This window comes from Anolis carolinensis, chromosome 4 (genome assembly GCF_035594765.1).
Source record: "Anolis carolinensis isolate JA03-04 chromosome 4, rAnoCar3.1.pri, whole genome shotgun sequence".
Taxonomy (NCBI): Eukaryota; Metazoa; Chordata; class Lepidosauria; order Squamata; family Dactyloidae; genus Anolis; species Anolis carolinensis.
In genome coordinates, this window is record NC_085844.1 from 248,687,201 (window position 1) to 248,701,290 (window position 14,090).

The following is a 14,090-nucleotide window of genomic DNA, read 5'->3' on the forward strand; positions in this document are numbered from 1 at the left end:
ACTCTGTGATCAATTTTTGGTGGAAACTTCCCACAGAATCACACTTGAGGACATAGAAATTCCTACAGAGGTGCTCTTACAAGAAATCTCTAGGTTCTCCAGTACAATTGGAAGGCATTTGCCAAAGAGTCATGTTGGAAGAACTAGAGATTTCTAGAGAGAACATTTTAATCATATCCATGGATGAGTCTCCTTGTGGAGAGAAAAAGCCGGGTATAAATAAACATAGAATCATAGAGTTGGAAGAGACCCCGTGGGCCATCCAGTCCAACCCCATTCTGCCAAAAAGCAGGAAAATCACATTCAAAGCATCCCCGATAGATGGCCATCCAGCCTTTGTTTCAAAAGCCTCCAAAGAAGGAGCGTCCACCACACTCTGGAGCAGAGTGTCCCACTGCTGAACAGCTCCCACAGGGAAGAAGTTCTTCCTAATGTTCAGGTGGAATCTCCTTTCGTGTAGTTTGAAGCCATTGTTCTGCATCCTAGTCTCCAGGGCAGCAGAAAACAAGCTTGCTCCCTCCTCCCTATACTTCCCCTCACATCTTGATCCATGGCCCTCATCATGTCTCCTCTCAGCCTTCTCTTCTGCAGGCTAAACATGCCCAGCTCTTTCAGCCACTCCTCATAGGGCTTGTTCTCCAGACCCTTGATCATTTTAGTCACTCTCCTCTGGACACTTTCCAGCTTAGAGTCAACATCTCCCTTCAATTGGGGTGCCCAGAATGGGACACAGTGTAATTCCAGGTGTGGTCTGACCAATGCAGAATATGTCAGAGTAATTTGCAGCGCAGCAGTAGATGGAGTCAGTGGAATGGAGGACGAAGAGACATCAGAGACGATGGTAAAACTATATACAAAGTTTTACTGTACAAGACAAACAGACTTGCTGACAATGGACACAGGACTTGACTTCTCAACAGACAGCAGAACAGAACTGAACTGATGCAATCAGTAATGCATGAATAGAGGGGAAGCATGACTTCCCAGGCAGTAGACTCCTATTTATGCTGGCCAAAATCCCATTGGCAGTTTTAGCCGCTGCATGACATTGTTGGCTCATGTTTAACCTGTCCACGATATTTTTCACATGCACTTCTATCGAGCCAAGCGTCCCCCATTCTGTAGCTATAAAATAATATCCCCAAAAGTCAAATCCGCCAATGTAGAGGGACGATTTCATACTTTTCATCAAGGTTGAAACCAGTGCACAGCAGGGGAGTGAAAAGAGAAGTGTGTCATGGACTCCAAACATTATCAGGGGCTCCCAAAGTCATTATGTTTATTGCTTATTGTTTGCACTATTACACTGTTGTGAGCTGCTCCGAGACCCCTCGGGGAGATGGGGCAGGATACAAATAAATTTTATTATTATTACTATTATCCAGCCCAATTTCCAGTCCCAGAATCCATCCCTGCCTGATGCCCATCCAACCACTGCTTTAAAACCTCCAACACTGTGATGAAGGTGAACCAAATAACGTGGGACAAAATGTCTATGTGTTTTTAAGTGTCAACTGTCTCTAAGGACACATTGTCCCCTTCTGACCCCCAGCTTTTTACTGGGGCCAGTGAGCCAGACCCTGGAGGAACTGAGCTCTTTCCTTCTCTTCCCAGGCGGCCCGTCAAGTACCTTTTGTGCAGCGACAACCATGGCATCAAGCCCCCGACCCCCGAGCAATACCTCACCCCACTCCAGCAGAAGGAGGTCTGCATCCGGCACCTGCGGGCCAGGCTGAAGGACACCCACGAGCGGCTGCAGGACAGGTATCAGTGCCCACTTTGAGTCTCAATCCAAATAGAAGTGACATATAACAACAACAAGAATTGCATTCCGGGTGGAATAGAGAGCAGCCAGCCAGTCCTGAATGAGATCCATTGGCACCATCGACACCACTCAGAGGAAGAAGGGCAGTGAATCCATTCTGGTTTTTAGTCCAAACTTGAAAGGCACTCTCCAAGTGGACAGCCCTCTTACCCCAAACAGACTCAGCACCTTAAAAGATCCTTTAAAGTTTGAATTAAAAAGCAGATGGATTCAACACCCTGGTGAAGATGGTAATTCTTCTCAAAGTAGCCTCAGGTGTTTTTCATGGGGCTTCTCAGAGTTGAATTGTAATTGCCCATGATCAGTGGTGTTTCCCATGCTCCTTTTGTAGGCTGGTTATTCATTTATAGAATTTCACTCTATTTCCAATCCTGTGTGGCTTGCAATACTTGGACAGTTTTCTGGCTTCAGAGAAACTCAGGACTGTAATTCTATCATTCATTCCTTTGAAAATAAGAGGGTTTGCATGTACAGATGCAAATTCCAGAGATGTATTTCCTATTAATACTGGGTTCATTCCATACACTATTATAAAATTTGCAGTTACTGAGGCTACTTTTGTACTGTAGAATGAATACAGCTTGACAACACTTTAACTACAATGGTCAATGTTATGGAATCTAGGGAGTTGTAGCTTGGTGAAGTACCAGGACTCTTTGACAGAGAAGGCTAAAGACTTTAAAAAACTACAACTTTCAAGAGTCCATAACATTGAGCTAATACAGTTAAAGTAGTGTCAAATTGCATTAAATCTATAACATAGAGTCAGTGGTTCCCAAACTTTGGTCGTCCAAGTGTTTTGTACTTCAGCTCCCAAGATCCCCGGCCAGCTTGGCTAGCAGTCAGGAATTCTGGAAGCTGATGTCCAAAATATCTGGAAAATTAATGTTTGGGAACCATTGGTAGATGCACCCTGAGCCAGTTTGCAAAAACTGGCCAATACAAACTACTTTGTAGGAATTAAATCTCTGGTGCCAAACATTTGGGTTTGTGCTTGGTATGGAATAGATATGGAATGGCTTTTGTTTGTGATGGATTGGGATAAGGAGTCATGACTTGTGTGTCTGCCACAGGGATTCTGAGATCGACGACCTGAAGACCCAGCTCTCCCGGATGCAGGAGGACTGGATCGAGGAGGAATGCCATCGGGTGGAGGCCCAGCTGGCTCTGAAAGAAGCCCGGAAAGAGATCAAGCAGCTCAAGCAAGTCATCGACACGGTCAAGAACAACCTGATTGAGAAGGACAAGGGCCTCCAGAAGTACTTTGTGGACATCAACATCCAAAACAAGAAGCTGGAGACTTTGCTGCAGACCATGGAGGTGGCCCAAGATGGGGCAGGGAAAGAGGAAGGGGCGGCCGAGTCGGCAGGCGGATCCCCGGCCCGATCCCTGACCCGCAGCTCGACTTACACCAAGCTCAGTGACCAAGGAGCTGCCGACCGGAACATCGGTGGTTCCCAGACCATCTCGGTGGATGATGCAGCGGACAGCGGTTTCGCCGCAGCAGACGACTCCTTGAGCCGGACGGATTTCTTGGATCAGAGCAGCCTCATCTCCTCCGGTGTGGACTGTGGCACTGATGAAATCTCCCTCCAGACCAACTCCACTTTGGGCTCCCGGGTCCCAACCAGCTCCACGTACGAGAAACTGATGGGGTCCCAGCAGAGCGTGGAGGCCGCCGTTCAAGTCAGCTGCATGCAGGAGCAAGCCATCCAGACGGACTTTGTACCTTACCAGCCGGATCTTGACACCATTGTGGAAAAGGTCAAGAAATCCCAAGCCTGCGGTGTGGCCAATCCAATCATGGCACGGGACTCCGAAATAGAGGATGCTCCGGAGGTAAAGAGCTCCAAGGTTGGTTCCCAGTCACTCCCAGAGATGAGAGACTTTGCAACTGACAACCCCAGCTCAGATGTTATCATCAACGCTGAGGAAGAAGGAGATAATCCTGATAGGGAATCAGTCTCCAAAGAGTGCGGCAATTCTGCGGTGCACGAACTGGAGAGCCATTCGGTGAGCATCGTCTGTGCTCCAGAAGAGGAGGCTTCGGAGGCCGCCCCAGAGGCATCCGCAGCAGCATCCACAATGGAGCCCAGAACATATTGGAGCCGCCATTTCATCGTGGATCTTTTAGCCGTGGTGGTCCCGGCGGTGCCGACGGTGGCCTGGCTGTGCCGTTCCCAAAGAAGGCAAGGTCAACCTATCTACAACATCAGCTCCCTGCTCAGGGGCTGCTGCACCGTGGCTTTGCACTCCATCCGCAAGATCAGCTGCCGCTCCGTGGCCGCCCCCAGCGGCTCTTGTCCTCAGCCGTGATCCCCGTCACCGTCCAGCCCATCAGTTGCTTCACACGCACAGGCTCTTTCTCCAGAGAAGCCGATCTATGCGGGGAGGGAAACAGTTCAGATTGAGCTGACCGCTGATTGTAAATTCCATCCATGCACTTGAAACGTTTTTTTTAAATATATTTATTTGGGGGCAACTTGAGGAGAGTTCTGACCTGCTGCAACTTACTTCTTTTATGCAAAAGACTTAGGAGAAGACATGGCTGCTGTTTCTAGATTTGTTTTCTAGACGTCCGTAATGGGAGAGGGCGGTTTTCTCCATTGTGCTGAAGGATGCTTACCTTCTAGTTGGTACAGCTCCAGGGAACTGACTTTTCACTTGAAGAGAGTTGCCATCATTTTTTTTCCTGAAATGCTGGATGAGCCAAACTTTTTCTCCTTTTCACTCTTGATGTTTTGAAGCACGTTTTCTGCATCCTTAGCTTAACTCTTTCCCCTCCCCAGTTTTTCTCAGCTGAACCAGAGATGGTGTCCATATTGCACAGTAGTACCACTTCAATACCACTTTAACTGCCATGGTTCCATATCAGAGAGCTCTGACCATCAGCTATTTAAAATTCTCTGCAGAGAGAAGGATAAGTTGCTCAATAGACTAGGTAAAGGTAAAGGTTTTCCCTTGACATTAAGTCCAGTCGTATCTGACTCTGGGGGTTGGTGCTCATCTCTATTTCTAAGCCGAAGAGCCGGCATTGTCCGTAGACGCCTCCAAGATCATGTGACTGGCATGACTGCATGGAACGCTGTTACCTTCCCACCAGAGCGGTACCTATTGATCTACTCATATTTACATGTTTTCAAACTGCTAGGTAAGCAGAAGCTGGGGCTAACAGCGGGAGCTCACCCCGCTCCCCAGATTTGAACCGCCAACCTTTTGGTCAGCAAGTTCAGCAGCTCAGCGGTTTAACCCACTGCGCCACCGGGGCTCTGCCCTTACCTACTTAGACTACCTACCTAGACTTCCTAGACTACAAATCCCAATATGCTATAGGAGGGAGTCATGGAAGTTAAAGTGGGATAATGCTACTGGGAAGTGTGGACACATCCTGAGCTTGCCTCATCTTCACTCCCTGCTTTTGCTCTGTTTCCTTCATACTTCCTTTATGGTACTGGACTACAACTCCCATCAGCCCCAGAGCAGGCTCAGATGATGATGATGATGATGATGATGATGATGATGATGATGATGATAATGGGAGTTACAGTTCAGAGCCCAAAATTGCTTCCTCTCCTACTTTCCAATGTCAGCTTTACAGGAATAGCTGGATCTCTCATGCAAAGCTGGCTTCGGAACAGGAGAGTGCATTTTGACCTGTAGGGTCTATCCATCTGTCAAAACTTAGAAAGTTTTTTAATCCTTAGTTATAGTTCCAAAAAACCTTCAAAAGCATTCATTGTTCTAATCAAAAGTTTTTCAAAGAAAAGCTTTTGTTTCAATTGCCTGAGATAGTTATTTGCTAGTTACTTTTTTATAAAAAGAGCAACGGAATAGTATAAGTTAATGGTTTAGCTATTAATGCTAAGCACCCCAACACATCATTTCAGCACCCAGAAACGACCACGAGGCACAGCATACGCCTGCACTTGAACCGTGTGATCTTCCTCCTCCACATTCACTCTCTTTAAGTATATCAGTGTTGCATTACAAAAAGGAAATAATTCCATGTTGCAATCACAATGCAACTGAGGAATGCTTTAGTCGTTGCAAAAAGGAATTAGTCATAAATATCTAGTTGGGTGTAGCTTCTTTCTTCTATTGATTATCAAATAATAGCAGGACCTATTTGTTGGTTTATGGCAGTGATGGGCAAACTTGGGCCCTCCAGGTGTTTTGGACTCCAACTCCCACAATTCCTAACAGCCTACCGGCTGTTAGGAATTGTGGGAGTTGGAGTCCAAAATACCTGGAGGGCCCAAGTTTGCCCATGCCTGATCTATCTCCATGAATGTGCCAGATTTTCTTAGAAACAGTCCTGAACTTTGCATCTTCCTAGGGCTAAATGTTTAGCTATCTTTTTCCTCATAAAACCCTAACTCTTTAGGTCCCCAAATCCCTATCTATCGATCATCTATCTATCTATCTATCTATCTATCTATCTATCTATCTATCTATCTATCTATCTTTCTGATGGACCAGATCTTCTTAAGGCACTCCATGCAATCTTTGAAACAGTCTCCCCCAACTTCCATATCTCAATGTTCAGGTGAAAACCTAACTTTTTAGGGCCTTGAACCCCCCAAGTGATTGAGGTTCTCCAATGACAAAATGTAAGCAGAAAGGCGCCGAGGATATGCAACTTTTAAAACTTTGATTATGGACTTGCTTTGACTTATTCTGAACTAAGCTCCAAAAAAAGGAGTTGGAGAATAAGAGAGATAATCCGGCACTTCTGCCTCCTGTTTAAGAGTGTTGTGGAATGTAGTGGCTCACGAATGCAAAACTTTTTTTTGAAAAAATCACTTTTGACGACCACGGAAATGTCACTTGCCCTTCTCCTCCAGAAACCACATCCATAGGACTTTTTAGGACTCTGTGCTCTGCCAACCGGAGGGAAAAGAACTGTGCTTCTTCTGCTCCGTTTCTTGGACGCTGCTCCAGCGAAAAGACTGGGAGAAGCTAGATATATATACCTCGGATAGCGAAACCTGCCGTGTTCCCGTCTTGGGGGCTGCGGCGAAGAAGTCCTTAAGTTTGTTCCTGTCTCGCTTTGCACTATGTTCACTTTTTTTTGGCAAACTTGAACCCTTTCGGACGAATGTCCCGGCTGCACCCATCTGGGTGGGTTGTGTGTTCCAATGGGCAGCCTTCTTCGGTGCTGCTGGTCAGATTGATTCCTTTTTAGGACCGAAGAAGCGAAGCAACATTAAGGTACTTGGATGATGCCTCTCTCTAGCCCCCCAGCTGCTTTTTTCACTAGTCCTGCAAACTTTGGAGAAAAAGCCAAAAGGCCAGTTGGTTGGAGACGTGCTTTGATCTCACTTGAGCTTAAACATATGAAGGTTTGGGTCATGGGTTACGGTGAGAATAAGAATTCTGAATATCCTGTGAAATTTTCCTTTAGTCCCCAAAGGTTAACATTGCAGTAACTTAAAAGATGTGAGTTCTTCTTATCTGGAATTCAAAATTAGAAATAAACATCCAGTTACAGTAGAGTCTCACTTATCCAACAGAATGTTGGATAAGCGAATATGTTGGATAATGCAGAGGCATTAAGGAAAAGCCTATTAAATATCAAATTAGGTTATGATTTTACAAATGAAGCACCAAAACATCATGTTAGACAACAAATTTGGCAGAAAAAGTAGTTCAATACGCAGTAATGCTATGTAGTAATTACTGTATTTATGAATTTAGCACCAAAATATCACGATATATTGAAAACATTGACTACAAAAATGCGTTGGATAATCCAGAACGTTGGATAAGCGAGTGTTGGATAAGTGAGACTCTACTGTACTTCTGAATTTGTTATCAAAGGCTTTTATGCCCAGAATCACTGGGTTGCTGCAAGTTTTCTGGGCTGTCTGGCCATGTTCCAGAACCATTCTCTCCTGACCTTTTGCCCACAACTATGGCAAGCATCCTCAGAGGTTGTGAGATCTGTTGAAAATGAGGCAAGTGAGGTATATTTATCCGTGGAATGATGTCCAGGTTGCGAGAAAGAATTCTAGTCTGCTTGAGGCAATGGTGAATGTTGCAATTAATCACCTTGATTAGCAGCGAATAGCCTTGCAGCTTCAAAGCCTGGCTTCTTCCTGCCTGGAGGAATCCTTTGTTGGGAGATGTTAGTAGGCCCTGATTGTTTTATGTCTGGAATTCCTCTGTTTTCTGAATGTTGTTCTTTAATTACTGTCCTGATTTTAGAGTTTTTTAATTCTGGTAGCCAGATTTTGTTCATTTTCATGATTTCCTGGCTAACAGTATTAAAAAAAACCTCTAAAATCAGGACAGAAAATAAAGAACAACACTCAGAAAACAGAGGAATTCTGGACATGAAACAATGGTGACAGTTCCTGACATGGTGGTTGTTAGAGCGGTCCAGCATTTCTGTGTTCTTAAATAATATTCTATGTCCAGGTTGGTTCATCAGGTGCTCTGCTATGGCTGATTTCTCTGGTTGAGTGAGTCTGCAGTGCCTTTCATGTTTCTGGATTTATGTTTCTGCGCTGCATTTGGTGGTCTCTATGTAGTCTTGTCCACAGCTCCATGGTATACGCTAGACTCCTTCTCAGCCATAGCAGAGCACTTGATGAACCAGAGTGGACGCAGCATATTATTTGAGAACACAGAAAGGCTGGACCACTCTCACAACCACCGTGTGAGGCTACACAGAGAAGCCACTGAAATCCACAAGAAGCATGTGGACAATTTCAACAGAAAGGAGGAAACCATGAAAATGAACAAAATCTGGCTACCAGTATTTTAAAAACTCTAAAATCAGGACATTCAAAGGACAGGGGAATTGCAGTCATGAATCAATCAGGGCCAGCTAACACCTCCCAACAAAGGACTCCCCCAAGCAGAAAGCAGCCAGTACTTGCATCTGCAAGGCCATGCAATGCTAATCAAGATGACCAATTGCTATAATAACACTCACCTCAAACAGACAAGCGATTTTTCTCCCACCCTGGACTTTTTACAGATATATAAACCCCACTTACTTAATTTCCAACAGACCTCACAACCTCTGAGGATGCCTGCCATAGATGTGGGCGACACATGAGAAGAGAATGCTTCTTGAACATGGCCATACATCCTAGAAAACTCACAGCAACCCTCTTCTGAATTGTTCCCACTTTGGGACTTGTTTGAAAAACCAGACAGGAAAAGGCCCTGAGATTTGCCACTTCTCCCCTTTACTAATTTCAGCTTGCTTTTGCAGATAACTGTATGTTCACACAAAGGGTGTGTCTTTTGTGATGCCGGAAGGGACAATTCCACACAAATGTACAATTTTTGCTATGGGTTTTTATAGTCTGTCCTTGTGAAGGGCCACCACTGAAGCAGAGCTTGCGGTGGAATCCGAGGTCTCGGTCTGTATATTGCAAATATATCTGGAAAAGGCAGGATCCGGCTCACACGAATAGTGACAGGCAGAAAGGTTTTGCTTGTTGATGCTTCATCCACATCTATGGCAGACATTCTCAGAGGTTGTGAGGTCTGTTGCAAACTGGGCAAGTGGGGTTTATATATCTGTGGAATAAGGCCCAGGGTGGGAGAAAGAACTCTTGTCTGCTTGAGGCAAGTGTGAATGTTGCAACTGGCCACACTGATTAGCATTGAAAAGCCTTGCAGCTTTGAAGCCTGGTTGCTTCCTGCCCGAGGGAATCCTTTGTTGGGAGGTGTTAGCTGTCCATGATTGTTTCTTGTCTGGATTTCCCCGGATCTCTGAATATTGTTTTATTTACTGTCCTGATTTTATAATAATAATAACTTTATTCTTATACCCCGCCCCATCTCCCTGAAGGGACTCGGGGCGGCTTATATGGGGCCATGCCCGGGCACAACAGTATAAAATCAAAAGCAAAACAATAAAGCAAATCAATCAGCAATAAAACATCAACATCAATAATAACAGTCATAAAAGTTCAACATACAAAATTCTAGGGTTTGTAATACTGGTAGCCATATTTTGTTCATTTTCATGGTTTCCTCCTTTCTGTCGAAATTGTCCACATGCTTGTGAATTTCAGTGGCTTCTCTGTGTAGTCTGACATGGTGGTTGTCAGAGTAGTTTAATCTGGCTACCAGTATTTTTTAAAAGTCTAAAATAAGGACATTAAATAAAGAACAACATTAAGAAGACAGGGGAATTCCAGACAGGAAACAATCAGGGCCAGCTAACACCTCCCAACAAAGGATGCCCCCAGGCAGGAAACAGTCAGGATTTGAAGCTGCAAGGCTATTCAATGCTAATCAAGCTGGTCAGACAAGAGTTCCTTTTCCCACCCTGGACATCATTCCACAGATACATAAACACCACTTGCCTAGTTTCTAACAGACCTCACAACCTCTGAGAATGTCTGCCATAGATGTGGATGAAACATCAGGAGAAAATGCTTCTGGAACATGGCCAGATAGCTCAGAAAACTCACAGCAACCCAATGCAAAGTGTGCCAAGCATAAGATGCATAGGTGAGGGGAAATGTAACAGTATGACAAAAAGACATCTTTCATTGCTGGTATCCTTGCACATCATGTGCCCTGGCCCTTTGCGGAGAAGGCAAAATGGAGAGCAAGCAGCATGTGCCTTTGCCATTGCGGTTGCTGCAATGGCAAGCAAAACAAAACAAAGATTTCTTGCTTAAACTTCTAACCCTAAGCGTCACCGAAAGAAACAGATGGAGCTCTAGCATTCTGTTCGATATCCCCTCCAAGAAACAGTGTGGAGAAGTGTGACAAAATTGGCACTATGATTAATGAGTAGGGAGTTTTGAACTGTCTTGAAGGCGTCTTGAGATTCAACACCAAACTATTTATTAGTTTCTCCATAAAGCTTCACACTTTAGCTGATCACCGCCATTTCAGTTAAGCGGTGAATCACATAGAAAGGAAACTTCTCACGATCCTACTTGCTTGCTAAACAGGAAAGAAGTCCAAAGTACTGTATATACTCCTGTATGAGCCCAGAATTTTTAGTTGAAAGATTGATCCAAAAACAACTGGGTCCATGGGTCTGTGTATGTACTGTGCTCTTAACTCTTATCAAGGAGGGAACCATCCCCTTCTATGAATGGAATGGAAAAAGGTAAGAGTTTAGTCCATCCCAAGAGACCCTAAAAGAAGCACTAAACCCCAATACCACATCTTGGTATTATTGATACCCTCGACTTATCGATGAGTCACATCAAGATCCATAATTTTAGCCCCAAAATCTGCCCCCAGCTTATATATAAGATCCACTTGTACACACTTGTACTTGTACGTAACTTGGGAGCTAAAGACCCAGCAACTGGCCCAAGTGGCTCCCAAGGGTTTGGAGAATGTAGAGAAGTTATATATCTTTGTCATAGATTTCGAAGCCGCTGTGGGTGTTGGGTCCTTCAGTCCAGTTTGCCTTAACCGGGACCCAACTGCATGCAGGGCGATGTTGGATAACGCACAGCACTCCCTTCTTCACACAGGTTTGCATACTCACAAACATACACAAACGCACACACAACCTTCACAGCCTTCCGCTTGCACGGCAAGGAGAATCCCTTTGTGCAACCTCGTCCCTTTGTCGCAAGCCTGAGAGGGCACCTGCTTATTTCACGCTGGGCACAAAATGTAATAGTAATGAACCCGTGCAATGATAGTTTGTCACAAGGAACGAAGGAGAGGGGTTTTCATGGGCCCACAGGTTGCAAAAGGTAAAGAGAAGTACCCAATTTTGCAATTGCTTCCAAAGTAAAGAATCCACAGAGCCAGGAAAGGCACCACAATAATGTGTCATGGCCTGAAGCTGAAGCATCTACGGCCAGAAGTATTCAAGTGAATGTCCTAATATCTACTTGGCTGTTGTTGTGTGCGTTTGGATCATTTTTAATTCATGTGGTTTTCTGGGGCTGAGATTGTGTGACTTGCCCCAAGGAGTTTCCATGGCTGAGAGTGGATTCGAATCCTGATCTCTATTGGAAATGGATATATGGAGAGAAGGAGTCCTTTTTCTAAGACACATGAATTGTCAAGAAAGGGTCCCCTGTTCTCTCCAGTGGTTTCCTCAAAATATCCTGTATAAAGGTTTTCTGAAAAGCTTGGGTCCAGGAATAACTATGAAATAGTCTGGGGCAATAGAGAAGTCCTTTGGATATTTTGTCAAAGGCTTTCATGGCCGGGATCACAGGGTTGTTGTATGTTTTCCCGGGCTGTACTTCTGGAACATGGCCATACAGCCTGGAAACATACAACAACCCAGTCCTTTGGGTATTTTTCCACCCAACCTCTTGACCCATTTTGCCCCATTTAGAGGAGCCCTGATGGATAAGAAGGAGCCTGCGTTTTCTGATTGTTTAACCGGAAAGATGGTCGTCGTGCCTCTGTTTAAACTTGTGCAGTGTTTGGGTAGTGAAAGCGAGAGAGAGGAATTGGGTGGAAAGGAGAACAAGCCTCTTGAGCAATGTATTTGTGGATAATGTGTGTACACGTCCGTTAGGCGATCCAAAGCTCTGCCGAGAAATAAATGTATGACTATATTTGAAAAGAAAGAAGAAAACAGAATCTATATAATATATATTTTTAAAAACAGAACTTAGACGCTGTATACTCTTCTTGGGGTTGAGTCCCCACTGTCCTGTAGCCTTTGTCTGTTTGGTGGCTGTAATAAAAAACGTCTGTTTGGGTCTCCAAAGTTGTCTGCTTTCTGTCGAAGGATCATTGTTGCATTATTTGCTGGCAAGTCAACTAGCTTATGGCATTTGTAGGAAGAAGAGCCATCCATTGCCCTGCTCAGGTCTTGCAAAACAAGGCATCCGTGGCCTCCTCAATGGAGTGAATGCACCTTGCTCTGTAGCAGGTATTATCATGTAAGCATAAGGGGTTTGTTCTTATCCAGAGAAGAGGGGAAGCTGAATAAACTGCAATTTAAGACTATAGGTTCCAAAAGAATATCCAAAGATACCAGATCTGGATTTAAACATTTTGCATGTACTGTATACACTTGAGTATAAGATGAGTTTTTCAGTCCTTTTCAGAGCTGAAAAAGCCCCCCTTGGAAAACCTCAGAGGTCCCTCCCTTAGCAGAATTGGAACAATACATTGCAGACTTGCTGATAATGGATAAAATAACTGTACACTTAAAAGGAGAACCTTTAGAGAACTTTGTTAATAAATGGTAACCAATGATTCAATATCTCAATGTAAAATTAACTTAAAAATGTACACAGAGGAAGCTAATAGACTGAAGGCAAGGAGGAAACAGATATTAATTTAGAGCCTATAATATCTTTATATGTACTATTCAAATAGAAGACTGTGAACCCATATTGAAAATATATTATCTGAGAAATGATTATGAAAGCATCAGAACCACATTAAAAATGAGTTGGTCCTTCATCCCATCAGCTTTCTGGATCACAGTCATCCATAGAAACTGGAGATAATAAGATGAGGATGATTTTGGTATTTATTTATGCTGGAATCTGTCTTATTTACATTTGAGGATTTTATCTAGTTCCTTTCATGCCATCCTTTCCAAATCTTAGCAATGCAAGATTGAACATTTATCTACACTATAATGCAAATTGACACGTTAACTGCCATGGTCCAATGCTGTGGGATTATGGGAGCTATAGTTTCCCAAGGAGCCTCTGGTAGCTCAGTGTGTTAAAGCGCTGAGCTTCTGAACTTGCAGACCGAAAGGTCCCAGGTTCAAATCCCAGGAGCGGAGTGAGCGCCCGCTGTTAGCTCCAGCTTCTGCCAACCTAGCCGTTCGAAAACATGCAAATGTGAGTAGATCAATAGGTACCGCTGCAGCGGGAAGGTAACGGCGTTCCATGCAGTCATGCTGGCCATATGACCTTGGAGGTGTCTATGGACAATGTTGGCTCTTCAGCTTAGAAATGGAGATGAGCACCAACCCCCAGAGTCGGACACGACTGGACTTAATGTCAGGGGAAACCTTTACCTTTACCTAGTTTCACAAAGCCTTATCTGCCAAAAAGTGCTGGTGCCTCTACAAAGCCAAGGATTCCATAGCATTGAGCCCTGTCAGTTAAAGTGGAGTCAAGCTGCATTCATTCTGCAGTGTAGATGCGCCCAGAGATAAGTGTCCCATGCTAAGACCTGGAAGGGAAACCATAAAAGATGAGATTTTCAAATATAGATATAGATCAGGCATGGGCCAACTTGGGCCCTCCAGGTGTTTTGGACTTCAACTCCCACAATTCCTAACAGCCGGTAGGCTGTTAGGAATTGTGGGAGTTGAAGTCCAAAACACCTGGAG

At 44.4% G+C, this 14,090-nt stretch overlaps 1 protein-coding gene across 3 annotated transcripts in view; it reads left to right on the forward strand.

Moving 5' to 3' along the window:
• snph (syntaphilin) overlaps nt 1–9,214 on the forward strand; it is a 60,011-nt gene extending 50,797 nt beyond the window's left edge. For all 3 annotated transcript variants that reach the window (XM_008118810.3, XM_008118812.3, XM_003226108.4), the window contains 2 exons: nt 1,615–1,764; nt 2,899–9,214. In XM_008118810.3, the coding sequence (XP_008117017.1) occupies nt 1,615–1,764; nt 2,899–4,141 (1,393 nt within the window). In that variant the 3' untranslated portion in view covers nt 4,142–9,214. The remainder of the gene's footprint in view (nt 1–1,614; nt 1,765–2,898) is intronic.
• The last annotated feature ends 4,876 nt before the right edge of the window (nt 9,215–14,090 follow it).